The 27864-nt window shown below is 40.7% G+C and overlaps 1 protein-coding gene across 12 annotated transcripts in view; it reads right to left on the bottom strand.

Annotated features, from left to right (window-relative positions):
• The window catches only part of KCNIP4 (potassium voltage-gated channel interacting protein 4), a 484037-nt gene that overhangs the window by 85505 nt on the left and 370668 nt on the right, over positions 1-27864 (bottom strand). For 2 of the 12 annotated variants that reach the window (XM_064511360.1, XM_064511359.1), the window contains exon 2: positions 12134-12235. The exons of 9 other annotated variants lie outside the window; for them this stretch is intronic. In XM_064511360.1, coding sequence (XP_064367430.1) covers positions 12134-12235 — 102 coding nt within the window. Of the gene's footprint in view, positions 1-9927; positions 9951-12133; positions 12236-27864 lie in introns of those variants that run through there. One more of the 12 variants, XM_064511368.1, reaches the window with a different exon arrangement.

Raw genomic sequence — 27864 nt, 5'->3', positions numbered from 1 at the left:
TCTCCTCTGCTACAGGAATGGCCCGCTTAGTACCCCCAGGGACCAGAAAAAAATCCCAGGGTTAGGGTTAGGGTTAGGGTTAGGGTTGGGAGAAGGAGAAAGCTCAGAGGCCCCGTTGTAGAGGGACTGCAAAGGGGCTGCCAAGGGAAGAGCTTTGCTGCCAGGACACCTCGCCTCTGAGCAGCTTCTTCTCAGCGCCAGCAATGGGTGGTTTAGCCCTACTAGGGGACCAAAAATAATCCTAGGGTTAGGGCTAGGGTTAGGTTTAGGGTTAGGGTTAGGGTTGGGAGAAGGAGGAAGCTGCGAGGCCCCGTTGTAGTGGGACTGCAAAGGGGCTGTCAAGGGAAGAGCTTTGCTGCCAAGAGACCTGGCCTGGGAGTGCCTTCTCCTCTGCTACAGGAATGGCCCGCTTAGTCCCCCCGGGACCAGAAAATAATCCCAGGGTTAGGTTTAGGGTTAGGGTTAGGGTTAGGGTTTGGAAAACGAGAGAGACGAGAGGCACTGTTGTACTGGGACTGCAAAGGGGCTGTCAAGGGAAGAGCTTTGCTGCCAGGACACCTCGCCTCTGAGCAGGTTCCGCCCCGTGCCAGCAATGGGTGCCTTAGCCCCACTAGGGGACCAAAAATAATCTTAGGGTTAGGGTTAGGGTTAGGGTTAGGGTTGGGAGAAGGAGGAAGCTGCGAGGCCCCGTTGTAGTGGGACTGCAAAGGGGCTGCCAAGGGAAGAGCTTTGCTGCCAAGAGACCTGGCCTGGGAGTGCCTTCTCCTCTGCTACAGGAATGGCCCGCTTAGTCCCCCCGGGACCAGAAAATAATCCCAGGGTTAGGGTTAGGGTTAGGGTTAGAGTTAGGGTTAAGATTTGGAAAACAAGAGAGACGAGAGGCACTGTTGCACTGGGACTGCAAAGGGGCTGTCAAGGGAAGAGCTTTGCTGCCAGGACACCTCGCCTCTGAGTAGGTTCCGCTCCGTGCCAGCAATGGGTGCCTTAGCCCCACTACGGGACCAAAAATAATCCTAGGGTTAGGGTTAGGGTTAGGGTTAGGGTTAGGGTTGGGAGAAGGAGGAAGCTGAGAGGCCCCGTTGTACTGGGACTGCAAAGGGGCTGTCAAGGGAAGAGCTTTGCTGCCAAGAGACCTGGCCTGGGAGTGCCTTCTCCTCTGCTACAGGAATGGCCCGCTTAGTCCCCCCGGGACCAGAAAATAATCCCAGGGTTAGGGTTAGGGTAAGGGTTAGGGTAAGAGTTAGGGTTAGGGTTAGGGTTGGGAGAAGGAGAAAGCTGAGAGGCCCCGTTGTAGTGGGACTGCAAAGGGGCTGCCAAGGGAAGAGCTTTGCTGCCAGGACACCTCGCCTCTGAGCAGCTTCTTCTCTGTGCCAGCAATGGGTGGCTTAACCCCACTAGGGGACCAAAAATAATCCTAGGGTTAGGGTTAGGGTTAGAGTTAGGGTTAGGGTTAGGGTTTGGAAAACGAGAGAGACGAGAGGCCCCGTTGTAGTGGGACTGCAAAGGGGCTGACAAGGGAAGAGCTTTGCTGCCAAGAGACCTGGCCTGGGAGTGCCTTCTCCTCTGCTACAGGAATGGCCCGCTTAGTACCCCCAGGGACCAGAAAAAAATCCCAGGGTTAGGGTTAGGGTTAGGGTTAGGGTTAGGGTCAGGGTTAAGATTTGGAAAACGAGAGAGACGAGAGGCACTGTTGCACTGGGACTGCAAAGGGGCTGTCAAGGGAAGAGCTTTGCTGCCAGGACACCTCGCCTCTGAGCAGCTTCTTCTCTGTGCCAGCAATGGGTGGCTTAACCCCACTAGGGGACCAAAAATAATCCTAGGGTTAGGGTTAGGGTTAGGGTTAGGGTTAGGTTTGGGAGAAGGAGGAAGCTGAGAGGCCCCGTTGTACTGGGACTGCAAAGGGGCTGTCAAGGGGAGAGCTTTGCTGCCAAGAGACCTGGCCTGGGAGTGCCTTCTCCTCTGCTACAGGAATGTCCCGCTTAGTCCCCCCGGGACCAGAAAATAATCCCAGGGTTAGGGTTAGGGTTAGAGTTAGGATTAGGGTTTGGAAAACGAGAGAGACGTGAGGCACTGTTGCACTGGGACTGCAAAGGGGCTCTGAACGGAAGAGCTATGCTGCCAGGACACGTCGCCTCTGAGCAGCTTCTTCTCCGCGTCAGCAATGAGTGCCTTAGCCCCACTAGGGGACCAAAAATAATCCTAGGGTTAGGGTTAGGGTTAGGGTTAGGGTTAGGGTTAGGGTTAGGGTTGGGAGAAGTAGGAAGCTGCGAGGCCCTGTTGTAGTGGGACTGCAAAGGGGCTGCCAAAGGAAGAGCTTTGCTGCCAGGACACCTCGCCTCTGAGCAGGTTCTGCCCTGTGCTAGCAATGGGGGGCCTTAGCCCCACTAGGGGACCAAAAATAATGCCAGGGTTAGGGTTAGCGTTAGGGTTGGGAGAAGGAGAAAGCTGAGAGGCCCCGTTGTAGTGGGACTGCAAAGGGGCTGTCAAGGGAAGAGCTTTGCTGCCAAGACACCTGGCCTGGGAGTGCCTTCTCCTCTGCTACAGGAATGGCCCGCTTAGTACCCCCAGGGACCAGGAAAAAATCCCAGGGTTAGGGTTAGGGTTAGGGTTAGGGTTAGGGTTAGGTTTGGGAGAAGGAGAAAGCTGAGAGGCCCCGTTGTAGAGGGACTGCAAAGGGGCTGTCAAGGGAAGAGCTTTGCTGCCAGGACACCTCGCCTCTGAGCAGCTTCTTCTCCGCGCCAGCAATGGGTGCCTTAGCCCAACTAGGGGACCAAAAATAATCCTACGGTTAGGGTTAGGGTTAGGGTTAGGGTTAGGGTTAGGGTTGGGAGAAGGAGGAAGCTGAGAGGCCCCGTTGTAGTGGGACTGCAAAGGGGCTGTCAAGGGAAGGAGCTTTGCTGCCAGGACACCTCGCCTCTGAGCAGCTTCTTCTCCGTGCCAGCAATGGGTGCCTTAGCCCTACTAGGGGACCAAAAATAATCCTATGGTTAGGGTTATGGTTAGGGTTGGGAGAAGGAGGAAGCTGCGAGGCCCCGTTGTACTGGGACTGCAAAGGGGCTGACAAGGGAAGAGCTTTGCTGCCAAGAGACCTGGCCTGGGAGTGCCTTCTCCTCTGCTACAGGAATGGCCCGCTTAGTCCCCCCGGGACCAGAAAATAATACCAGGGTTAGGGTTAGGGTTAGGGTTAGGGTTAGGGTTAGGGTTAGGGTTAGGGTTAGGGTTTGGAAAACGAGAGAGACGCGAGGCACTGTTGCACTGGGACTGCAAAGGGGCTCTCAACGGAGGAGCTTTGCTGCCAGGACACCTCGCCTCTGAGCAGCTTCGTCTCCGCGCCAGCAATGGGTGCCTTAGCCCCACTAGGGGACAAAAATAATCCTACGGTTAGGGTTAGGGTTAGGGTTAGGGTTAGGGTTGGGAGAAGGAGGAAGCTGCGAGGCCCTGTTGTAGTGGGACTGCAAAGGGGCTGACAAGGGAAGAGCTTTGCTGCCAGGACACCGCGCCTCTGAGCAGCTTCTTCTCCGCGCCAGCAATGGGTGCCTTAGCCCCACTAGGCGACCAAAAATAATCCTAGGGTTAGGGTTAGGGTTAGGGTTAGGGTTAGGGTTAGGGTTGGGAGAAGGAGAAAGCTGAGAGGCCCCGTTGTAGTGGGACTGCAGAGAGGCTGACAAGGGAAGAGCTTTGCTGCCAAGAGACCTGGCCTGGGAGTGCCTTCTCCTCTGCTACAGGAATGGCCCGCTTAGTCCCCCCGGGACCAGAAAATAATCCCAGGGTTAGTGTTAGGGTTAGGGTTAGAGTTAGGGTTAAGATTTGGAAAACGAGAGAGACGAGAGGCACTGTTGCACTGGGACTGCAAAGGGGCTGTCAAGGGAAGAGTTTTGCTGCCAGGACACCGCGCCTCTGAGCAGGTTCCGCCCCGCGCCAGCAATGGGTGCCTTAGCCCCACTAGGGGACCAAAAATAATCCTAGGGTTAGGGTTAGGGTTAGGGTTAGGGTTAGGGTTAGGGTTTGGAAAGCGAGAGAGACGAGAGGCACTGTTGTAGTGGGACTGCAAAGGGGCTGCCAAGGGAAGAGCTTTGCTGCCAGGACACCTCGCCTCTGAGCAGGATCCGCTCCGTGCCAGCAATGGGTGCCTTAGCCCCACTAGGGGACCAAAAATAATCCCAGCGTTAGGGTTAGGGTTAGGGTTAGGTTTGGTAGAAGGAGAAAGCTGAGAGGCCCCGTTGTACTGGGACTGCAAAGGGGCTGTCAAGGGAAGAGCTTTGCTGCCAGGACACCTCGCCTCTGAGCAGCTTCTTCTCCGCGCCAGCAATGGGTGGCTTAGCCCTACTAGGGGACCAAAAATAATCCTACGGTTAGGGTTAGGGTTAGGGTTAGGGTTAGGGTTAGGGTTGGGAGAAGGAGGAAGCTGAGAGGCCCCGTTGTAGTGGGACTGCAAAGGGGCTGTCAAGGGAAGAGCTTTGCTGCCAAGAGACCTGGCCTGGGAGTGCCTTCTCCTCTGCTACAGGAATGGCCCGCTTAGTACCCCCAGGGACCAGGAAAACATCCCAGGGTTAGGGTTAGGGTTAGGGTTAGGGTTTGGAAAACGAGAGAGACGAGAGGCACTGCTGCACTGGGACTGCAAAGGGGCTGTCAAGGGAAGAGCTTTGCTGCCAGGACACCTCGCCTCTGAGCAGGATCCGCTCCGTGCCAGCAATGGGTGCCTTAGCCCCACTAGGGGACCAAAAATAATCCCAGGGTTAGGGTTAGGGTTACGGTTAGGTTTGGTAGAAGGAGAAAGCTGAGAGGCCCCGTTGTAGAGGGACTGCAAAGGGGCTGTCAAGGGAAGAGCTTTGCTGCCAGGACACCTCGCCTCTGAGCAGCTTCTTCTCCGCGCCAGCAATGGGTGCCTTAGCCCCACTAGGCGACCAAAAATAATCCTAGGGTTAGGGTTAGGGTTAGAGTTAGGGTTAGGGTTAGGGTTTGGAAAACGAGAGAGACGAGAGGCCCCGTTGTAGTGGGACTGCAAAGGGGCTGTCAAGGGAAGAGCTTTGCTGCCAAGAGACCTGGCCTGGGAGTGCCTTCTCCTCTGCTACAGGAATGGCCCGCTTAGTACCCCCAGGGACCAGAAAAAAATCCCAGGGTTAGGGTTAGGGTTAGGGTTAGGGTTGGGAGAAGGAGAAAGCTGAGAGGCCCCGTTGTAGAGGGACTGCAAAGGGGCTGTCAAGGGAAGAGCTTTGCTGCCAGGACACCTCGCCTCTGAGCAGCTTCTTCTCCGCGCCAGCAATGGGTGCCTTAGCCCCACTAGGGGACCAAAAATCATCCTAGGGTTAGGGTTAGGGTTAGGGTTAGGGTTAGGGTTGGGAGAAGGAGGAAGCTGAGAGGCCCCGTTGTAGTGGGACTGCAAAGGGGCTGTCAAGGGAAGAGCTTTGCTGCCAAGAGACCTGGCCTGGGAGTGCCTTCTCCTCTGCTACAGGAATGGCCCGCTTAGTCCCCCCGGGACCAGAAAATAATCCCAGGGTTAGTGTTAGGGTTAGGGTTAGAGTTAGGGTTAAGATTTGGAAAACGAGAGAGACGAGAGGCACTGTTGCACTGGGACTGCAAAGGGGCTGTCAAGGGAAGAGTTTTGCTGCCAGGACACCGCGCCTCTGAGCAGGTTCCGCCCCGCGCCAGCAATGGGTGCCTTAGCCCCACTAGGGGACCAAAAATCATCCTAGGGTTAGGATTAGGGTTAGGGTTAGGGTTGGGAGAAGGAGGAAGCTGCGAGGCCCCGTTGTACTGGGACTGCAAAGGGGCTGTCAAGGGAAGAGCTTTGCTGCCAAGACACCTGGCCTGGGAGTGCCTTCTCCTCTGCTACAGGAATGGCCCGCTTAGTACCCCCGGGACCAGAAAATAATCCCAGGGTTAGGGTTAGGGTTAGGGTTAGGGTTAAGATTTGGAAAACGAGAGAGACGAGAGGCACTGTTGTACTGGGACTGCAAAGGGGCTGTCAAGGGAAGAGCTTTGCTGCCAGGACACCTTGCCTCTGAGCAGCTTCCGCTCCATGCCAGCAATGGGTGCCTTAGCCCCACTAGGGGACCAAAAATAATCCTAGGGTTAGGGTTAGGGTTAGGGTTAGGGTTAGGGTTGGGAGAAGGAGAAAGCTGCGAGGCCCTGTTGTAGTGGGACTGCAAAGGGGCTGTCAAGGGAAGAGCTTTGCTGTCAAGAGACCTGGCCTGGGAGTGCCTCCTCCTCTGCTGCAGTAATGGCCCGCTTAGTCCCCGCACGGACCAGAAAAACATCCTACAGTTAGGGTTAGGGTTAGGGTTAGGGTTTGGAAAATGAGAAAGCTGAGCGAGGCTGTTGCACTGGGACTGCAAAGGAGCTGCCTAGGTAACCGTGCTGCTGCTATCTCACCTGGCCTGGGAGCAGCTTCTCCTCTGCACCACCTGTGGGGAGCTTAGACTTACCAGGGTACCCTCAAAAATACTACGGCTAGGGTTAGGGTTAGGGTTAGGGTTAGGGTTGGGAGAAGGAGAAAGCTGAGAGGCCCCGTTGTAATGGGACTGCAAAGGGGCTGTCAAGGGAAGAGCTTGCTTTTATAAGCTAGTTGTATTCGGTTTAATTTTCTTAAGAACACTTTCATAAAATGCTCTATTAAAACAACATTACAATTTGAGATCACATATTTTTGTTCTGTTATAATGCAGTACTAATAACTTCCAGGTGCTTGGGATAAATTTAGCATCAGGATATACAGTTCAACTAAACAAAAAATCTAACAACCTTTAAAAATATACACGCATAGTATATATACAATTCAGCTAAATCTTCACAAAATTTTAGGACCTTGTCTTATCTCTTGTGAAAGAGATGTTGCTGTTAGCACTCATCTCATGGATCTAAGGATCAAAGAAGTATTCAACGTGTGAAAAGGAAGAAAACAATTGTCAAAAATTTGGGACCCACAGCCTGGGAGGTGTCCAGTAGAGAACGAATGGTTCAGTAGCAGAGGCATTGGGTGACCAAAAGGTTACGTATCCATTATTCCCATTTTATGGGTGGCTTAACTGAGAGTAAGAGAAACCAGTATTCTGCAGTAAGTCTCAGACCAGTAGACTTCTTGGGTAGGTACACCACTGCAGTGCCAGTGACTAAGCGGCTTCCTAAACCACTGACAATGGCCTGTGAAAGAGCCAAGAACAGAATTCGGATGGCTTGATCCTCACTTTATGGATTTAACCTTTAGATCGTATCTTTTTAAAACATGAATATTTTTTTCTCAGGGAACTAAGGACTTTCTACTTTATAATCAAATAGAAGAGTGGAATAGATAAAACTGCTTTCTAAATTCTCAGTAAATGTCTGAACTGAATTTATCTAACTGCTGTTCTGGGTGAACCCTTGGAACAGTCTTTCCCCTGTGCAAATCAGCTTCCTCACACCTCCTGAATGCTACTGCTCTGAATACAGCTTGCAAATAATTATGCACTCCAAAATGCACAGACACCTGTATCCTGGGCATGGATGCAGATTCCAAAATCTGACCACGTGTTAAGCAAGAGTATGTATACAGATTTGTGAGTATGATTACTTTGTCAGTGTGGCATATATATATTACTTTTATATTCACTACATATATTACTTTTACTTTCCAGAAAGTATATAAATTTAGACAATTGAAATGAGTACATAGAAATAAGCTGAAATAGATATTTTTGATAAACTATATAGTAATTTGCTTACACTACTGTATCAGTTTTCTATAGTCTTTTTATATAGGCATGTGTAATGTTAACTGATCAATATGTTCAAAGGTTTAAAATTCCACAGTGTGCCTCTTTTTTTTCTTTTTCCTTCTATTCTTGTTATTTTTTTCTAGTTTCCTCCTAGCATTGTCTCTCAGGATGGATGTGCCTCAGTTTCTTCTGGTTTACAACTTCCTGCACTAAATCTCGAGACAGAGTAGGTACCTCAGGAGCACAAACTGTGAAATATTTCAAACAATATGACTACTAAATGAGTAAGAACTGTTGCTTTTACCTTTACAAAATTAACAAGAGTCATTTAATAGTTGTAATTACAAGTGGAAGCCAAAAAGGCATGGCATGAGATATTATAAAAATGAGCCTCATAAATGCTTTATGCCTTCTCAAATCTGATTCTTTAGAACATGTTTTCTCCTGACAGCTTTCTTTAAGTACATTTATTTTATACATTAAAGCTGTTTTAAAACTTCTTAGCTTACTCTCAACAGAAAGATTTATTAGACTAAGAAATACAGCTCTAATCCATTTAAGTGACTTGTTTGCAGATGACATAATAAAAGGTAAATTTGATCACTGAACCAGACTGCAAACTCCTAGAACACTCTGCATTTCATGAGTGATCTCTGAGAGACATGTTAGTTTTTCTGGCCCTGCACTTTGACTTTTCCTAAGTTATTATTTATCTGTGTAAGCATTACAAAGAAGAATCGCTGCAGGAGGAACTGAACTGGATATTTTTCATTTAATCTGATGGAAGGTATTTTCCAAATCGGTATCACCCATAGTCTTATCTTAGAATGTCCATTGGGTATTGGCTCACAGGCATGTTATACCAAGCTTTTCTTTTTGTTTTCTTCATATTTTCTCAGGTGATTTAAGGACCACAAGGATTCTTATAACAAATCCAATCTAAATGCTATTGGGAAAAACCCAGCTCTCACAACTTTGCATGGACCTTATGAAGTTTGTTAATATTTTTAAAGGGCCAGTACCTGAACTCACAGGATTAGAAGAATATTTCAGCTCTCACATTAAAAAAAAGGGAAGTCTCTAACACTCTGAGCTGAAAAAGAAAAGTCTGGAACATCCTACCCTCAAAGATGAAACTGTAATAAAGCTGGTTCAGGATTAAGAAGGAGTCTTCCTCGTCTATGGTAGGTCTAGTACAGTTCTTCAGCCACATTGTAATTATGCTTGAGAACATCCAGGGTTTATATTGCAAGGTTATTAACATCTTTCCCTCAAGTTTTTAACTGACTTATCTTTTATGTTCATTATATAGTCCCTAAAGTCCCTATTACAATGTCATGCTGTAGATACACAGCTAAATCTTTTTTGGCCAACTGTAAGTCAGCACTGAGTGCGTCCACTAAAAGAATCAACCTGAGAATAAATATGGTTGCAAAGACACTGCTGTTTTATATGCCAACAGTTACTTGTGATTTAAATGCCTATTGTTTAGATATATAGGGACTTAAATGGAAAGGAGGATCCTAAGCATCCATTTGTGAAACATCTGGCTACTTAGAGAGACATCTACAAGCTTTCCAAGAAGCTAAATGAATACACATAGTACACGTAAGGCTAGAGATAAAGGTCAGACGATGTGATATTGAGCACAACGTCTGGTATATGCTTGGTAATAAACATTTCTATTTGTGTTTTATGTATTTTTATTTGTGTTTTATATATTTCTATATGTGTTTGAAAGATTCAGTAAAAGTGTAGAAGACCAGTGATGATGATGGCTTTCTGCTAATGAAAAGATTAAGTATAACAGTCTTATCACACTCTATATCTGTAGTCTCCTACAGATATAAATAATCCACAAATAAGATCACCATGAACTTTTTATAATATGCCAACTATCCTGATTAAAATACTATCATCACATTCATGAGTCACTTGCACATTTTGTTTTTTGTCTTCACACATTTGGCTACGGTTACCCAGACTCAAAGAAATTCTGTACTTTTAAATATGCAGTGAAACTGTGTGAAAATACATGCATTTCCAAACAGAAGTTTTATAATTTCTATAGCATTAATGAAAAGTTACCGTTTGTTATTTCAGTTCTCTAGTCTCTACAGCCAAAGAACATTAAAAGTTTAATTATTTTTTGTACATAAAGGCTAACATATGTCAATCAAAAGAGAGAAATGTATATATTCACTCATCAATGTAGTAAACAAAACGTTCTTACAATTGTCATTAATTAACTTTCTTCCAGCTAATCAGTAAAGACGGTTTCGAAGTACCTTTGCCACAGGAGCTCAGCTTTGAACATTTCACAGTTCATCAAATGACAAAGTGGTAAAAACCACTGCAAAAAACAGATAAGGGCAGTCGGAGAAGTACATCTGATTCAGGCTCAAGTTCATATCTGCCAAAATCATGCACATGCATTTACCTGCTCAGCCCCCGAAGTATATCCCCTCTACCCATTTAAGAATTGTGTGAACACACTTCTCTTTTTGCAAACCACTCTTGAATCTGGTCCTGTCTCTAGCATGTAAGTATCCACTTTAGCATTTAGGTAAACAAGCATAGCAAGTCAAGCATAGAAACACAAATTCAGGGCTTGTATTTTTTAAACAAAATACTTGTTTTCAAAATATTCCACTTAAAATTTCTAAAGAAGTCACATTACGGTGTTCTCATTGTAGGTATTGCTGACTTCTTTCCTAGTACATTAGAATGTGGTTTCCCTCATACTAACAGAAATTAAATAGCACATTATGTCAAAATTGGACAATAATGTTGGGTATCTACAATAATATTCTCATTTAATGCAGCATTTTATTATTGACTAGGGCACAGAGCAAAATGCTGACTGTATCTTCTCCTTTTATTACTTGATTCCCAAATATGAAACATTTGATGCAAGTTTTACTTTGACTTCCCTCCTGGCTTATAACACACTTTCAGCAAGAAAATGCAGGCTTTTCATGGTCAGCTATTAAGGCTGATTGATTGTAAATATTTTTGCATTGCCTGTGCAGAAAAAAATGGTTGCAAAGAGATGTGCAGGAAACAAGCACATATTGCTCTCCGAACGCCTTCAAACAGAGAGATCAAACCTTCAATCCCTTTTTAGTCTAGGACTAACTATATTACTGAGGTCATTTAGTTGAATGCAACTTCTACTTAATGAATTACTATCAGCTGCCACTACAGTGACTGCCCTTTTGAAGCTACCCTATTTTCAAGTAAAACACATCAACTGAAGCTACCATGAAAGTTGTCACTGTGCATCCACATCTTTAGTGCTTTTCATCTTTGAGATCTCAAATAATTCATAAAGGAGAGAAAGTACCACGGCCTTCTTTATGGAGGAACGTATGGAAAAAAGTGAAGCAGGGAAGCAGGATGAAAGCCTAGATTAATTCCACCTCACTCGAGGCACTTAATAAGAGGCCTATGTTAGCAGCCAGGTCGCCTCAGGATGCTCCATAATCACTGAAGACAGGAAACTGCTCTTGGACATGTTTTTTAGCTTCGATTGATTGGCATGCTTTATCAAGAACAGTATAGAGGAAGACTAGGGACCACTCAGCTTCTAGTTTTAGGTGCTCAGATAAGCACCCAAAATTAGGCCAAATTAAACTAGACTTAATTGGGTCCACAGGGATATTTTAAAATCAGTTGTTTTAAACTATCAGCATTTTATAGAAGACATTACTGTTATTGCTATAATTTATCTCTATGTATGTATTTACAGATGTAATGTACCTATGTGTAATGTATCTGTGTATGTATGTACCTATGTATGGATCTGTCTGTCTGTCTATCTATCTACTTTTCCATCTATCTATGTTAGCTACCCTGGAGGGATTTTATTTCCTGACAGGATAGTATCAAAACATTAAAAGAAATGTCAGTGCGCTTTACCTCTACACTTACCTACTTTGTTTTCAATCATCTCATTTTTATTTTTCTTTCAGACACACATATTAGGTCTTGTTCCCTAAATTGTTTGATGTTACATAGTGAAAATTTGCAGAGCCATACCTTTCCTCTCAGACCAGGACTGCTGATACAATCCTATGTGATGGACATCAAGAACACACAGACACATGCACACATGTATTCAAAAAGATACTATTCTTCAAATACACTGAGAACAAGTATTTAACTTAACCAAAGAATCCCTTGTCAGCTAGCTTGCAGAGCAGAAGTCCCAACCCAGCAGCTCCTACCGGCAGTCCATGGCACTGGTACCTTGCTGTCGTGCTGTGCACGAACAAACATGTTATCAGCCCACAAAGCTGTTCATCACTACCTTTTAAACCTCAGTAGAGCATACAATTTCCTCAGCAGATATCTCGTCTCTCAAATGAGCAGTTAATGAAAGTATAACTTTTGACACATGCAAACCTGAAAAAAATCAAGTGAAAAATAAAACTTGCTTTGAGTAACAGGAGATGTCGTTTTGGCAGCCGAGCAGGGTAAGAGCTTCATAAGTCGCTCTTTAATGCTGCGTTTGGTACTGTTCTGAGCGTAGAGGAAACCTAAAAAAATATATTATCAGGACTGTTAACATAGGCTTGAGAACAATGTCTGTACATGCTGCATAATTTCTCATTATACCAGACTTCTGATGGGAAAAGGCCAAGCAGGCAGCAGCCATCCTGAATTGCAAAAGGCAACCAGAATTTTTGAACAGGACAACAAAATTGCTTTGTCTTTCTATCTGTCCAGCAAGAGGCATTTTTGTACGTGTGCATCTCTTAAGAAGTTCTTACAACTCACTTTAAAAGACATTTAAGTACCAGATTATGTATCTGAATCAATGCAATGGAAGAGTGTTTTTAAAGATTGTAATGATACAATATTTTAAAGACTTTTAAATCTATTTAAATTCTTATTTTCTTTTTAGGTTAACTATGGGGCAAAAAAAACTCAAAGAGCTTTTTTGTTGTCCTTTCTGGAAGTCTTGTAGCTCCCCAGCTGTTTTTTTCCATATCATTCATCCAGCAATTTTGATAACCAACTGGTACTTTTGCCTTTTCTGAATATCAAAATATCAAACGTGATGTGTAGCCAGTCTCTCTTTTCTTTAAAATTTGACATTCTACATATACAGAATTATGACTATCATTTACGTATTTTCATCTTTAAATACAGACATGGCTGAAAAGTTAATGTTCATGTGCAATAAAGTAGGTAAATCATATTACCCTAAATTACTGAGAAAGAAACTGTCACAGGAAATGCCTGTGACATCTACCTAACCATTTTATACAAAATGGGTGACACAAGCAAGAAATCTGGACAGATATTTGCTGCAAATTACAGAGTTAACCTCTGTAAACCAGTCAGCTAAATGATTTACTTTCCTGAAAATGGCACTGCTCGCTGCGGACATTATGCAGCTCCTGCACTTCTCATCTCAGCTGCAGATGCTCAGGCATAAGCACCATTGTGTGACGGCTCTTGCTACAACAGCAAGAAAGCAAAACAGAGTGGAGCAAGAAATGAAAGACACTACTGACAGTTTCTGTGCTGGGGCACAGTCTCCAGGATAACTCTGGGTTATCCCAGCTACTACATTTGTGCTGAATACTGGTATTCACGACATTATGTAGAACAGTGTCCTGTTTGTCACCAGATGGAGAGAGGGAGAACCTACCATCCCTAGCATGAAGTGGTGCTTGCAGGCAATCTGGAAAAATTATGTACTTTTGGAGGGAACAGCAGGAAAAAGTGAGAAGGCTTTAAAGATAATAAAGGCTGCAAATGATAGAAAAAAAAATATTTACCAGCTTGTATGTGGGTAAAACACTGAAAGAGTTGAGAGAAATGGGGAAAAATAGGAGAGATCAACTACAGTCTGGAAAAGTCAATCAGTTGCTGGCAGGCAAATTCTGCCTCTGAGAAAACTGCAGCTCTGGTGAACGGATTAAAGACTCCAGTTTCAGCACAAGGACAAATGAACCTGAATGAACTGCTCTGGAAACTTTAAAACTTTTTAGTACAAATAATAACAATTCATACACTTATTATTTGTAGCATTCAATTGTCAGCTCATATCAGAATCACTGTGTAGATAAATGCATACAATAACAGACAATCTATGATCTTATGGGTATCTCAAACTTCACATTTTTAGTTTGAATACAAAAACTGAGCCTTTAAACAGACACTTTCTGGTCCCAACTGGTAGTGTCTGTGCTATTGCACTATGCTTGTACTGCAGATTTTGAGTACAATGGAATTTTATCTTAAAGATTTTTTGCTTTGTAATTATTCTAGAAAACACATGTTCTAGAAATATCTAACTCCAGCTTGTTAACTGAAGTTAAGATTTACTAAGGTTTATTGCCCATGTATTACTTTTTGGGGTCTACATTTACATGGGTCTACAACCTTTGTAATTGCTGGAGATGTGTACAGTGCTTTGAAAAACCTAAAGAGATGTATTATTTCTAAAGGGCTTGAAGCCCAAAGCCTTGACTAAGCAAATAATTTTGCTTAATTTATACTCCCACAAAAGCTCACAGAATTCAATGAAAATCATACAGGTTTTGTGGTGGTATGATCAAGGTCAAAATAAAAATGAAATAAATGGGAGAAAGTAATACCAGAGGTGTAACAGAGCAGGACAGTCCAATTTTAGCATTCCCTTTTGGCTCCTATTTTAAAATGTTTACCACAAAGACTAGAGCTGGCTTATTTTCTCTCAGTACAAGAACCAGCAGGCCAGCTTATAGCTGCCAATGGCTGCAGTGAAGTCAGTCTGTAAATCTTGCAGTCCACTCTTATGGTCTCCATCAACTCTCAGCCTGTCTGATTTGTGAACACTTAGCACGAAGGACTGATGCTGTATCTGAGTAGTTTTATGAAAACGCAGTCACCTGTGCTACAACTGAAATCATGGAGAGTATAAATATAAGCAAACCTGCTCCCAAATATAGGAGCAGGGGACAGTGAAGATGAAGTCCAGATGCAGGGCAACAAGACAATAGATAGTTATGTGTGAAAAGCTATATATAATGTCATCATAGTAACAGTTTTTGCATATAAATAGTTAAAGGCTGTGATAGCACATAATGAAATCTTATTTTCAGTGATCTTCTCAAATCATCTGGCCAATAAGAATTCAGAGAGAGTAATTTTTAATTAATCTGAATAGGCTGTAACTGTTAAATTGTATGAAATTCATTTTTAACTCAAATAACAACCTTTCCCTACACATTAATCCTAAATTCTTCCCACTTTAAAGCTCATTGAGTAATTATAATGCATACTATGGTAATACATTTTACTAGTTAAATAGGTTTTACTAGTTTTTCTAAAATACTTCAACTAGTTTAGGAAAAAAAATAAAGCATCTTAATATGTTTTAAAGACCTGATGTAATGTTTGTGAATTGTTCCACATTAACCACCTTGGGGCCACATCCCAGAGAGCTGCAGAATAAACATCCTTACAGTGCCCAGCACATGATTTGAGTGGGACTTACAGACAACCTGAAAAGACAGATGCAGAACTACCCGAGTCCTGAGCAGATAAGTGAAGTATAACTCATGCATTTTACTTCCTAAGTAGTTCTACAGCTTTCAGTGTGATTTTTCGTGACTAAAGCAGTATTCAGTACTCAGAAAGCATGTTGCACTCCAGGCCTATGCTGAATCAGTGTTTAGTATGTGCTGAGACACTAACAAATGCTAATTAAGATGAACTATTGTAATCATTTTTGTGAGTTCTGCAGCTATTTGCCCAATTTAAAATAGGCTGTGGAAAAAGGAGTGGCCTTCAACAACCTAAGACATTAAAATTGATTGCTTATGTAAAAATGATTCCTGTCTTATTACTAGTCTTCAAAATGGCTATTCATTAAATGGTGGAGAGTCATGAAGCACCAACACACTGATAATGATGAACTGATGCTACTTGCTTCAAAGTGCTAGAATAAAATAAAAATAATAATTCTTAGTCTGCAAAGAGATACTTAGAAGCTAAGTTTTCCAAACTCTTCTTGATTTACCTTACTTAATTTATTAACTAGAAAGTTCACAGCTATTATCCCTAAGTCAACCACACATAAACTCCTTCACACTCACTAAGTGTGAAGGTTCCTTATATTCAGGTTAGCTAACTAGTGCTGCTTGCTCTTGCGTTTGACCATTTGTTCTTCTGCAATGAAAGTCAAGCCCTGAGACACACTTTTCCCCAGAATTCCCTCTGGGGGTGTCCTAGAATTCATCTCCTGCTGCATCACGGGCTACTGTCCCGAGAGGGTCTGGTACTTCACATAAAGCTCTGTAACTAGAGCGTGGCTTAGATATTCCCGTATGTAGGCACTGGTGCACGGATGTGCGTGCTCAGTATAGCTATTAGGCATATTAGGCATACTTTAGGAGTGGCTGCTATTTTCCATGACTTGTATTTGTAGCTGCAAATGATAAAGGCAGCAATAGTTTAAACCTCAGATTTACACAGAGGTAAACTAGAGAACTGTATTTCTACATCTTTATAAATACAGGTATAGTATGGATAGTACAATGCATACACATGACCAATACAATTGTTTTCTGAATTGCTATTTTTTAAAATTATATTTGGCCAAAATCATCCAAATCATTGTTTTGCACATGACCTGGTCACTCTAGTATCATAAAGTTAACAGACTGATCCAGATCTGACACTGCTGCTTACAAAAAAAAAAAAAAAAAAAAAAAAAAAAAAAAAAAGTAAAGAAATTGTTCCTCATTAAATAAAAGAACAAGTAAGTATAGCCATAAAGTTTATAAAAGATATGGAGGAAAGACCAGCTATACTATACAATCTTATGAAAAGTTACCATGTTTTCCTAATGATAATTCATGTATGCCTAGGATACACCTGTCCTAATTCTTTACAGATTTATTTTCGTCAAAGGTATGATCTCTCTGTTTTAGAAAGACAATACATATTGTCTGTTGGTAAAGAGACAGGACAGGCACCCTATGGAAGAATATCGCATTTTTGCAAGACAAAATGTCTCTTCCTAAGTGCTATTTTTTTCATTGCAAATACTTTGTAGTCAGCATGAAAGCAAAGTCAGGTAGCCAGTTTTTCTTGGAATAGGCTTCTGCTCAACATACAAATCAGGTAGTCAGTCTTGCACCCTGAGGAAGAGCACAAGATGGACTGTGACTACTGTGGCTGCCCTTGGCCTTACACCCCTTGCCCCGCACACCTTCTCTGCCTACAGCAAATTGTCTCTGTTCAGAGGAGCTGCCTCCTGCCTCCTTGCTACTTCAGTGACAAATTTCAACCTAAAAGAAACTCTCAGCTGAGTAGTTAAAAGAGGTTGTTGGGCAGGCGGTCACTCCATTTCCTAGGAAGTTTGAAAACTAAAAACTATTCTCCCCCCCAAAATTCTTCCTTCCTTGTCAGCGAAAGAGTCTCCTGTAAAACTACCTCTTTTTCACATTCCTTTTCCCTCCAAGTTTTTTATTGCTCTTTACTTTTGCTCCTTCTCAAAGTTTCTCTGCTTTATTTGGCAGACAGCGGATGAGCCTTGCTCCACTTTTTCTCAGCAGTATTTACAGGCCACTGACCACATCCAATGTCCTGGCAGTAGAGTCAAGCTCCCAGTAGTTCTGGAATTTGTATTTTGTTCTCTTATAGAATTTTAAGCCTTCCCATGAAAACGGGAAAAATGCTTGTATTAGTTCCAAATGGGATCTTAGTATAAAACCTGAAATCCAAGCTGCACAGGTCATTTTCCTAAATCTAAAATACTGGTAGCAGGTGACAAACATTCTGAAAAGCAGAAACGAAATGCATGAAGTCTTTTGTTGACATAATGGTTTGTGCCCAATTTCAGCTGTATGATCAAATTTCTCCCAAGGCCCTATGGGCTGGCAGCCCCACTAAACTGTTAATGGTTCAGCACAGATGGAGAGGAGAGGGAAACAAAAAATGAAATGCAATTTTTCACATTCTTAGTTCATGACTTTTGGAAGAGAGCCAAATCAGAATATCTGTTCTCTCTACGTAGTGAACCGGGGTATGAAACAAAATTATGTACAGCATAAATATTTGTAAGTCCAAGCCTCAGTTCTTTGGAAACACCTGCTGAATAACTAGAAATTTTAGAGCTGAAATGTAAATGCTGAACTACAAAACTTAACAGCCAACAGCTTCTTTATGTAATAGGCTGTTTCTAACAGACTGTAAAACCACTGTATAGGATCAGAAGTTGTAAATTTGGTGCAACAGAAATAGATCAGCAGATGAAAACAGGTGATGCCGAGGAACCTTTAATTACATGTTGTTTGGAGGTTTCACTTCAGACTAGTTTTAGTTCCCATATTTGGTTCAAAGCTGTCTGAAAGACCTATCTTTGGTTTGGATCCTGACGTGCCTATAGGACCGGAGCACGGCTGGTGGGCCCTCAGCATGTAGCTTCTGGTTTAGTTCCCTGCGGACAGAATCTAATTCATACGCACCGAACTGCGTTTAGAGCCAAACTGAACCCCAAGCAGCACCTGCCAAAGGATTCCTTCAAAACTGCACTGTTGCTTCAAACAAAAATGCTTCTGTGGACACAGCCAATAACTTGGTGTTCTGATACAGTATAAATGGAATGTCTTTTGTCTATTTAGTTTCTTTTTGAAAAAAAATGAAATACTTCAAAATTTAACTGCTTTGTAGTGCTTTCAGGTTTTGTTTTTAGCTAGAGAATTACTAAGAAAATTATTGGAATTGCCAATGATAACTGTGTCCTTAGGATTACTTTAAATTGTATTCCAGCATCTTTTCATTAACTATTGTGTGGAAAGCCTCTCTGTGCTCTTCATCAGTTCCTGCCGTCATCCAACAACCTACAAGAGGCTGGGAGAGCTGAGTGTGTCCAGTCTTAAGAAAAGAAGTCCAGAAGAGACCTTACTGCTGTCTTCAACTACTTAACAAGAGGATGGAGCAAGACTCTTCTTCAAGGTGCACAAGTGACACCTTATTGCACAGTGCAATAGGACAAGAGGCAAAGGACAAAATTCAATAGGGGAAATTTAGACTAGATATTGGGAAAAAAAATTCATAGACAGGATAGTCAAACACTGGAACATGAAAGCAGAGAGACAGAAATATTGATGGAAAAAGACTAGAGAAGCAACAGAAAAAAAAAAAAAAGATAAGTCTACCAAAAGTGAGAGAAAGATGATGGAAAGGAGTCAAATGGGTTTTATTAAATGAGCTAGAGAGTAAAAAGAAGACTTCAATAGAGAAAGTCAAGAGGGAGGAAAAAGTAAAAAGTTACAGAGGAGGAAAGATTTAGAATGAAAAAGGAAATAGGGAGATATTCAAAATGGTGAGAGAGCTTTCAAATAGTTACTCCTTTCATATTCAGTTTCTTATCTGTGTGTATGGTATATGTGAACATGTACAAAGCTGGAATCAGATATGCCCACATTTTTCAAGAAATACCCATCCCTCCGGAGCCTCTGCAAAACTGATCTACTTTATGACTTCAGAGTGCTGCTTGTGGTTTACTAGTGGCACTGTGCAAAGGAAGCAAAAGTTACCCTATGGAAGAGAACTTACCCCTGTGACCTTTCTCTGTGGGATCTTATGTGAGTAAATCATGAAATAATTATGGAAGTATAAATCAAGATGTTCCTGACTATCATATATCACTCACAAATCAATCAATCATTTCTGTTGAAGTGAATGAATGGCTAATAATCTTGAGATGTGCAGCCTTGGAAGTTAGTCTAGGCAATATCTTCTGAGGACTACTATTTGTGTTTAAGATAATCTGGCAAGTCAATTCACAACATCATCATTGTACTTTTTTAGACAAAACTGTTTTCATACTTATTAGGAAAGTTAGATAACATAAAGAGATACTTTTAATGAATAATTTGTGGAGTAGGTCTTGGTAGTGTTCATACTATTATTCAATTATTCTGAGTGGAAATAACTAGCCTGCAGTGCTCTAGGCTATCATTGTAATGTATTTTTTAAATGCTTTATATAAATTCAGTTCTTATGAAAGATGTCTCACTGAGAGCTCTGAAAACTTTCACAAAATGGCAAAACAAAACCAGTGCACACTTTTCCTCCCAAGTGACCTCACTGTAACCTAGGTTGTTCAGGTGTTGTTCACTTCCAAGCCCATCAAAGCCAACAGCATATTTTCCACTGAGTTCAACAGGACTTGTCTGGAGCTTAATTCTTAAATTCTATACTACTATTGATAACATTTTTCTGCAAATTTTGATGGTGGTTTGTGTAAAGCTAATTTTTTTGTGGGATGACAGCAACATGACACCACCTTTTCTTCTGGGGTCACCAAGACTTTATTCAGCAGTGATAGTTTTCATTTGCTTTCCCAACATGTGCTAAGCTGCCAGTTTTGAGGTAAATTGCTCTCCATTCCTTTGGTGATCTGTACCCTGTTTCTGCAAAGACAACATTTTTGAACCAGACAGTAACAGTGCACGACAAAGTAATGAAGAATACATTTTTGTCCTCTGTAAAGAGATTTAAAGAAGCCAAAAGCAGAGCCATTCAGCAAATGCTTCATTACAAAACATTACAAAGAAGAAATAAAGAGTATCAAGCCTTCCTCTTGATCAGCTAGCCTTAAAACCAAGTGTATCATGTATGATGTTTACTTTTACATTTCCTTGCTGCAGAGTTGAGTTATTATAACTCACTAAATATAGTTATATGAAGTGCACTATTCCCTGTATCAAAGTAGTAATAGCATGTGTTCATTTCAAAAATATTCTGTCTGCCTTAAGAATGATGCTTTTCTACATATAAGACATGCTCTTGTAGCTTTTCCAGCAACTCAGTGTACAGTGTCAGCTTGAAAACCACTTCTAATTATATAATAGATGGCAGTTAACAAATACTAAGTTAATTTAAAAAACCCTAGTATGTTGCATGATGAATTTTAGAGGCTGGGTAAGTGTGACAGATTTGCAATTATGTTGGGTAGATGTGACAAATACATTCTTGTAAATCCCATGCTTTGAAGGGACTAGTGTGTAATTCATTATACAAGAATGACCCTGTGTTAAAACACAGAACTTTTACTCAGTCTTCTAGTTCATCTTGACAACAGCTGCCTTCTGAGACTATAATTAATCTCAAATAGTTTTAAGGATTAATGATCTGGATAGCATTATCCCAATATTGTCAATTTTTCACTTTCATACTACAAGTCACAATTAAAGAAGCCACTTTGAAGCAACAAATTCTCCTTAGCAGTGGTGTATCTAAGAATTTAGCCAAGTCTCAATTCTGATAGAAAATTCATGTACAGTTTAAGGGCTTATTAAAATTCAGAGAAGTCGCATATTTGTAAATATATAAAATACTAAGATATACTCGAAGGATTTTGAAGTACTGTTTTAAAAATTTACATCATACAATGTACAAAGTGGTACAAATGTCTGCTTCTACAACTGAGTCTGTAATTCAATGGCAGTACCAGAACTCTTTGAGGTGAGCGCTCCTGACCAGTTTTCTGTTCCCTGCTGCTGACTCCCATCACAATGTCACACTGGTTAAGAATAATCCTTTCTTTTGCAAACCTTTCTCTATTTCCTCGTGCAGCTGACAGCACACCTCGGCCTTAAGCCTGCATAATGGGATGGTGATGTATTCTGGTGGGATGAAAATGAACGGTCAGCTTGGGAAAACGGGAACTTCTTAGGCCAGCATCGCTGCCAAAGTTCCTGCAATACTGAACCATGATCTCATTTTCTGCAACACTGATCTGGGGGGAGGGAGCAGAGTGTTATTCAATACTGCAGAAAAACAATTTTTTTTTCCTGCTAATCTAAGCTAAAGAAAGAATTTAAGGTATTCCAAGCTATTTTCGAAGTTTAGAAATTGCTTTTATTGTCAGTTTTCTTCACAAGTGTTTTGAAAGGCATCTAATCTATTTCCACTGCAGAGTATAAATGAATAGCAAAAACATGAAATTATTAATTAACAACAGCCTAAAAAATGTGAGATGATTATATACTGTCATGACAATGAGATTTATCTAACACATGGAATAGCTATGATAAAAAATTCCAATAGTGCATTTCTGTTAGTTTCTCTATGAATTACAAAATTTGAAAGGCTTGGTTAATTCACAGAGCATTATCAGGACAATTGGAGCAAACTTCTCCAAAGGACAAAACTCCTGATAAAATTAGTGCTAATATTGCTTCAGCAAAGAGATAAGAAATCTGGCTTATAAAGGAACTTTGAAGCCAGACTGCACAAAAACATTAGAAAAAAATTCAGCTGATCATTGGCTTTCCACCCTGAGGTTTTGCTAACTGTTGCAAAAGGAGCAACAATCCTGAAACATAGAAGAAAGTCATTTATTGAACAATATTTTAAACCTTTATTTTTTGGGCTGCTTTTTAAAGTAGCTCTATTCCACAGAGCAGCACATGCGGGCACACACACTAGTCACAGCATTCAGATGCTAATCACAAGTCTTCCCTATGGCAAACCAGACTGCACGAGAGAAATAAACTGCTGCAACAGGTGGGGATGTTTGATTACAGCCTCCTGATTTTGTTTACCTTTTCTTCGTGGTTGCAGGGCTTCTCAGTTATTAGTACTTGGTTTCCTTTTCTTTTGCCTGCAGCTTCCATTTCTCCTTATAACCTTTATATTATGGTTCTGACTTGCTGTGTATTTATTGCATTCCTAGTTTTAGTGAATAATACTTTGCATACATATTAGGCAGGGAGAAATGCTTGATATTTAATTCAGTAAAAGAGCCTTTGCAGTGCTCTGTCCTGGGCTAAATGGAGCAAACTGTTGAATTCAGCCTGACAGAGCTCTTAACTGTGAAGAAAGCAACCTATGGAGAATGTGCTAGGGCTGCTGGCTGAATCTTTGTCTTTTGAGTCAGTTGCTTCCAAGCAAGCCATAAGGTGTTGAAGTTGACACTGTATCTCTTTATTCTCCTGCTTACTTTCTGTAAACCAGAAGAAATGCATCTGACTTCTGAACTTCAGAGATCCTAGTAGAAATCAGATATAACTTACTTGCTATACATAAAATCCCTATGTCTTTTTTATTCTCTATAGCTATTTTTTTTCCATTTAGTGTTCAAAATTTTCAGCTAAACCAGAATAATATAACCATGTGAGCTAACACATAGCAGTTTGTGTGAAAGAAATGAGCAAAGGAAAGTCAATTTACAAGTGCATACACATGGCAGAGATGGAGCAGGCAGGAGCTGTAACGCTAGCACATAGGAAGCAACAAGAAGCAAGCTGCCAATAGAGGATCTCTCTACCCCAAAGGTCCTGTGATTAATAAAAAAATGTATCTGAAGAGTCGAGCAAAGATTCTTGATTTCCAAGTTCCTGACAGGGCAAATGTAACCAGTTCAGTGCAATTCTACTGGAAATTTGACAAACTGCACTCTTGCCATACCACAGTAAATTGCCCCAGTGGTACAGTTGCTTAGCAGGCCTAAAAGCAAGCTAATCCACTTGCTGTTTTCTTTTACAGAGGCTCTGATAGTAATTTTTCTTTCTTGCTTTCTTTTCCAGACCACTTTCACTGTTAGCTCCAATTAAATAAAATACCTTGGACTTTATTATTAATATTGTTCAGCAATTGTCCTCACGCTGCTCTTGTATCTTCTAATAGCCCACTCACATATGGATCTCAACCATCTTGGGCACGCTAGGAAACTGTTGCCAGGAATAAACTGAAATTCCTTTTGAGTTCTTAAGATTTCTTGGAAGTCTTTGTTTCCCAGGGGACCACAAAGAAGCAATGTAATAAAGCAAGCAGTAATTTCACTTTGTTTCTTTAGAGTCCTCACAACATGCTTTACTTTCTTCAGATTAAAAGCCACAGTTAACCCTTTAACCTGTGAAATACAGAGACTCAGCAATAACTCCAGGACAATGGAAATAAGGCAGACACAAGAAAGTAGTGATATAACCATTATATATGGATAAATATATATAAACTTTCATACAAAAAAGTGTGATACTAAAGAATCCAGAATGACTACATATATTTGTCAATATTTACATGTTTAAATGATACACTTTCAATGTAAGACATAATCCAATAAATAGTCAAAGCTGTGGCAGTTTCTTAAAAAGAATTAAAAAAAAATAAAAATTTGTACAGCTCTCAGCATACAAGTGTCACCCTATACAGGAATAAAGCACTGAAGTTTTCTGATCTAAAGTAAATCCAAGCAGGAGGAAAAGGAATCCATTTCTTATTTCTCCCTTTAGCTGTTCATGCACTAAATAAAAAATAATTTATTTTAAAGAAGGCCACCAGACACCAAATGGCTAGAGAAAACATCTTCATAGTTATTTAAAACCATGGAAGCAAGGTAATGGTAACAGTAAAGTGTTCAATTTGCTGTCTTTTTCACATGTGGAATTTAACTCTCAGAAGTATCTGAATATAATAAATAGTTCACTGTAGGTCTTATTTTATATATGGTACAATGTTATTTCAACTCAGTGGAATAAACACTTAACTCAATTGAACAAAATCCATATTCAAGATAAATATATAATTATAGGCCTTTTGATTTGATATTCTATACTGGTAGAGAGTCATCAAACTACAGTTAATTATTACTATTTTGAAACACAGAATACATGAATGCCAATTCTTGTGCAAAAGTTCTGTAACTAGAGAAGCACATAAGCAAATACTCCACAATCCTTTTTAAAAGTGAAGCTCTGGTGCCAAACATCTGGTAGACATTGTCCAAACCAGTAATACAGAAGCGCTCCAGCTTTCCCACTTTGTGAGCCAATAAAGAAAGTGATAAGGTAGCAGATATTATTGATCTATGCAGATGGGACAAAATAGATGAGATGCGGGGTTTTTTTAGAAATGAATTAAAAGAGAAAGAAATGGTTTGGCAAACCAGAGCAAAGGAACTCTATTATAGATTAGGTCGCTTGTAAACACAGGTACAGGGCTACAAAAGATACACTTTGGAAGAAGGGTATTAAAGCTAGTGAGAGTTGTCAAAGGCTGGGAAACAGAATTAAAGCAAGGAGAGAAAAGACTGGAAATTATTTGCAAGGAAAATGTCCTCATTTCCAGTCTTGGGCATCTGTTGTCAAAACTGTCTATATCAGAATTCATATTACAGAACACTATTGAACCTCACAGGAGCACCAGTAATTCTCTCTTTATGTAATAGCAAGTGACAGAAGAGAGGTATCAACTTAGCTACATAACATGTACTGAAAGAGACTGTAGCAAAGGAAGGGTCTGATTTTAATTCCTTTTGAAAAGCCAATCCATCAAATTTTACTCACAGACAGTACAACTTTAAAAGAGAAACCCAGGATGAATTAGAGTCCCTTGTCACTAATACAGCAGAAAGCTCCTGATTCAGACATTAACTTGCCAATTATGAATTTAAAAAAAAAAAGTTGACATATGTTCTTGTAACAGGCTGCACTAGAACAGCCTTCCTCTGTACCTGGCTTTATCTATTTTTAAGGAAAAGAAGACTATTAGGCACCTCTTTTGAAATGAAAAAAAATTCATAGTAAAACCAACAAAAAAAAAACAGGTGTTTTTTCTTAAGAATACTTAATTCAACAAGTTTCAAAGGTCTGCTAAGAGATACATAGTGAATAAACTGTTACTGGAGACCAAAGGAACTAGGACACTGAGAAAAGTAAAATTTGTTTATAAAGGAGGAGTAACAGCTTCAGATATTATTTCTAATATGAGTTTCTAAAGACATTTCTTGTGATTTATATGTGCATTCTCTTATTTTAATAAGAAACAAAATCTCCTCTCTGCTTGTTCTGGTGTTCTCAGAAACCAAGGAAAAGCAATAAAAATAGTAATACAAAACCATAGAGCAAACATACATGAAATAGTTAAAATATTACCTTCCACAAAACAAGCAGTATTTTCTATATATAAATGTGACATTTAAATTGATGCTGCTGCTCGAAATGTAGGGTGACCCACCAGGAATGTTTACTTGAAAACCTGATCCTGTCAATAGGACAGAAACCTGCTGGAAAATGCGTGTTTCGCTGACTTGTGTTGCAAGGCAGCTTATTAGCTAGCTCGGAAGACAAAAACAGCACACTCTCTTTCTTTCATTTTTCCAACAGATCAGTCAGGGTTCAAGAAAAAAACATCCGGGAAAGTCAACAGTCAGGCCTCTACAAGAAGTCAAACCTATCTGCACGGCTACAGTGTCCTAGACAACGATATGGTCAGCCATGTGTATAGTGCATGAAGAAAATTGGGGTCCTGCAACTTTAGGACATTACTGAGGTCCAGGAAATGAGCCATCTGTAAGAATTTCCTTTAAGAGATCTTTTAATAAAAGAATTTTAAATCAGTCACCTTATGACTGATTGGGAAAAATCGTTACCCAGTTAAACATATGTTGGCTATGAAACTGGTTGGGATAAATAACCCAGGTTAGCTATAATAGTGTATTAAGCTTTTTCTTAATAAACACTGTAGGTTTTTGGTATTTCTTTGCTTAAGCAATTTAACAATAGTTATGGGGTTTTTTTTTTCCCAAAGCATTGCTCCTGTTTATAGTTACTGATTTTTAGAAGCTCTTTACACTCTTTAATCCCTGTAGATAAAACCTGTAATGCTTTTGCTGTCTCAAGCACTAGTCTTGGATTAACTTTACATATTTGCTAAGGCTAAAATAAAAAGTAAGAGGAGGGAACAGGATAACGAGCACTGAGAAAGAAGCCTGGTCACCCATCAATCAGTGTTTCAGAATCAATAGCCAACTCACTCCAGCACTTTATTCCTGCATAGCTTCCTGAGCTCTTGAGATCAACCCTGGTTACTTTTCGTGGTGCAAAATACTTCAAATTAGCATCCACCATTTTTCTTTCTTTCCTTGAGTAACCAGTGACAAAACTGTTAGAGCAGTTAACTCAGAAGTAAAATCTCATTATTCAGCACACATATGTGCTTGGACATGTTAACAAAATGCTACTGAAACTGTTTACACTAATGTGGTTTATTTTGGAGACTGAGCTGGTAGATCTGAGAGGACAGTAATCTCCCCAGAGTGGCAAATGGCTGTTGAAAAGCCGTGGATAATAATCTCTCCTGCTGGCAAAACTGTAGCTGGAAATGATTAAGCCTTTAGGGTCCCCCTGATGTCAGGGCTGTTATAGTTTCTTTTGTCAGGCAGGATAACTATCTGATAAAATTAAAATAAATACATACACATTAGCAGATAGAAAACACACAATCTGATATAAACAAGTGTTTACATTCATATATAGAAAATCGATTCCTAATTGCTCTCCAGTTCTGAATCAACCATTGCTTGAAGCTACCCTGTTCAAAGGCAATTTAGCTTTTAATCATGGCTACAAGGAAGACATATCAAAGAAATGGAAGCATGTTTCCAATGAAACCTTTGTTTCTGTGTTTTTTCTAAGTTGGAATGATATTTTTCTAAGTGAAATTTTTATAGGCTGTTCTTCAAAATATTTCTATTTATTAAGAATATTCACCTGAGGAGTTAATCATGATAGACTTTGCCTAGACTTTATTTTTTATTGTTTTTATGCATTCTCTACCCAAATCTGTGGGACTAGCATATCTGATTTAGCATCTTATGTTTTCTTCTCATCCCCTCTACTCATGCAATGATGTTGCTAAACAAGAAGCTGCACAACTTATATCAAAATTCTTCTTTAACTGTCTTTAGCCTATAATTCCCACTAACTGCATTCATAATAAGAACAAAACAACAAAAAAGTATTTTTCTCCCCTCAGACTTCCTTGTTAAAGCCTTCTCGATTGTGAGCTCTTTCAGATGAAAGAACTATCAGATAGTTTCAGAACTATCTTTGTGCCTTAAATACTGCAAAACTCATTGCAGCTGAACAAATAAAATACTAACAACTACTCAGTTAAAACTGACTTCACTGAATTGCCTATGTATTTAAAAAGGCTTGTCTCTATTATTAAAGAGCATCTTTAAGAAAATGGCTCAAACAGATAATATTGTCATTCTAAGCAATGTCAGAAATTCTTTAAAAACAGTAATGTAAGGGAGCAAATTCTAGCCAAAGGGTTATATCTTAGGCTAGAGATCAGAGTTATGCCTTATTACGACTTGTTACAACAGAAGCCCAAGCTTCCTAAAATAATCTTTTGAAATACTGTAAGA

Source organism: Dromaius novaehollandiae, chromosome 4 (assembly GCF_036370855.1).
Source record: "Dromaius novaehollandiae isolate bDroNov1 chromosome 4, bDroNov1.hap1, whole genome shotgun sequence".
Lineage (NCBI taxonomy): Eukaryota > Metazoa > Chordata > Aves > Casuariiformes > Dromaiidae > Dromaius > Dromaius novaehollandiae.
This window is presented reverse-complemented; position numbering and strand designations above follow the sequence as displayed.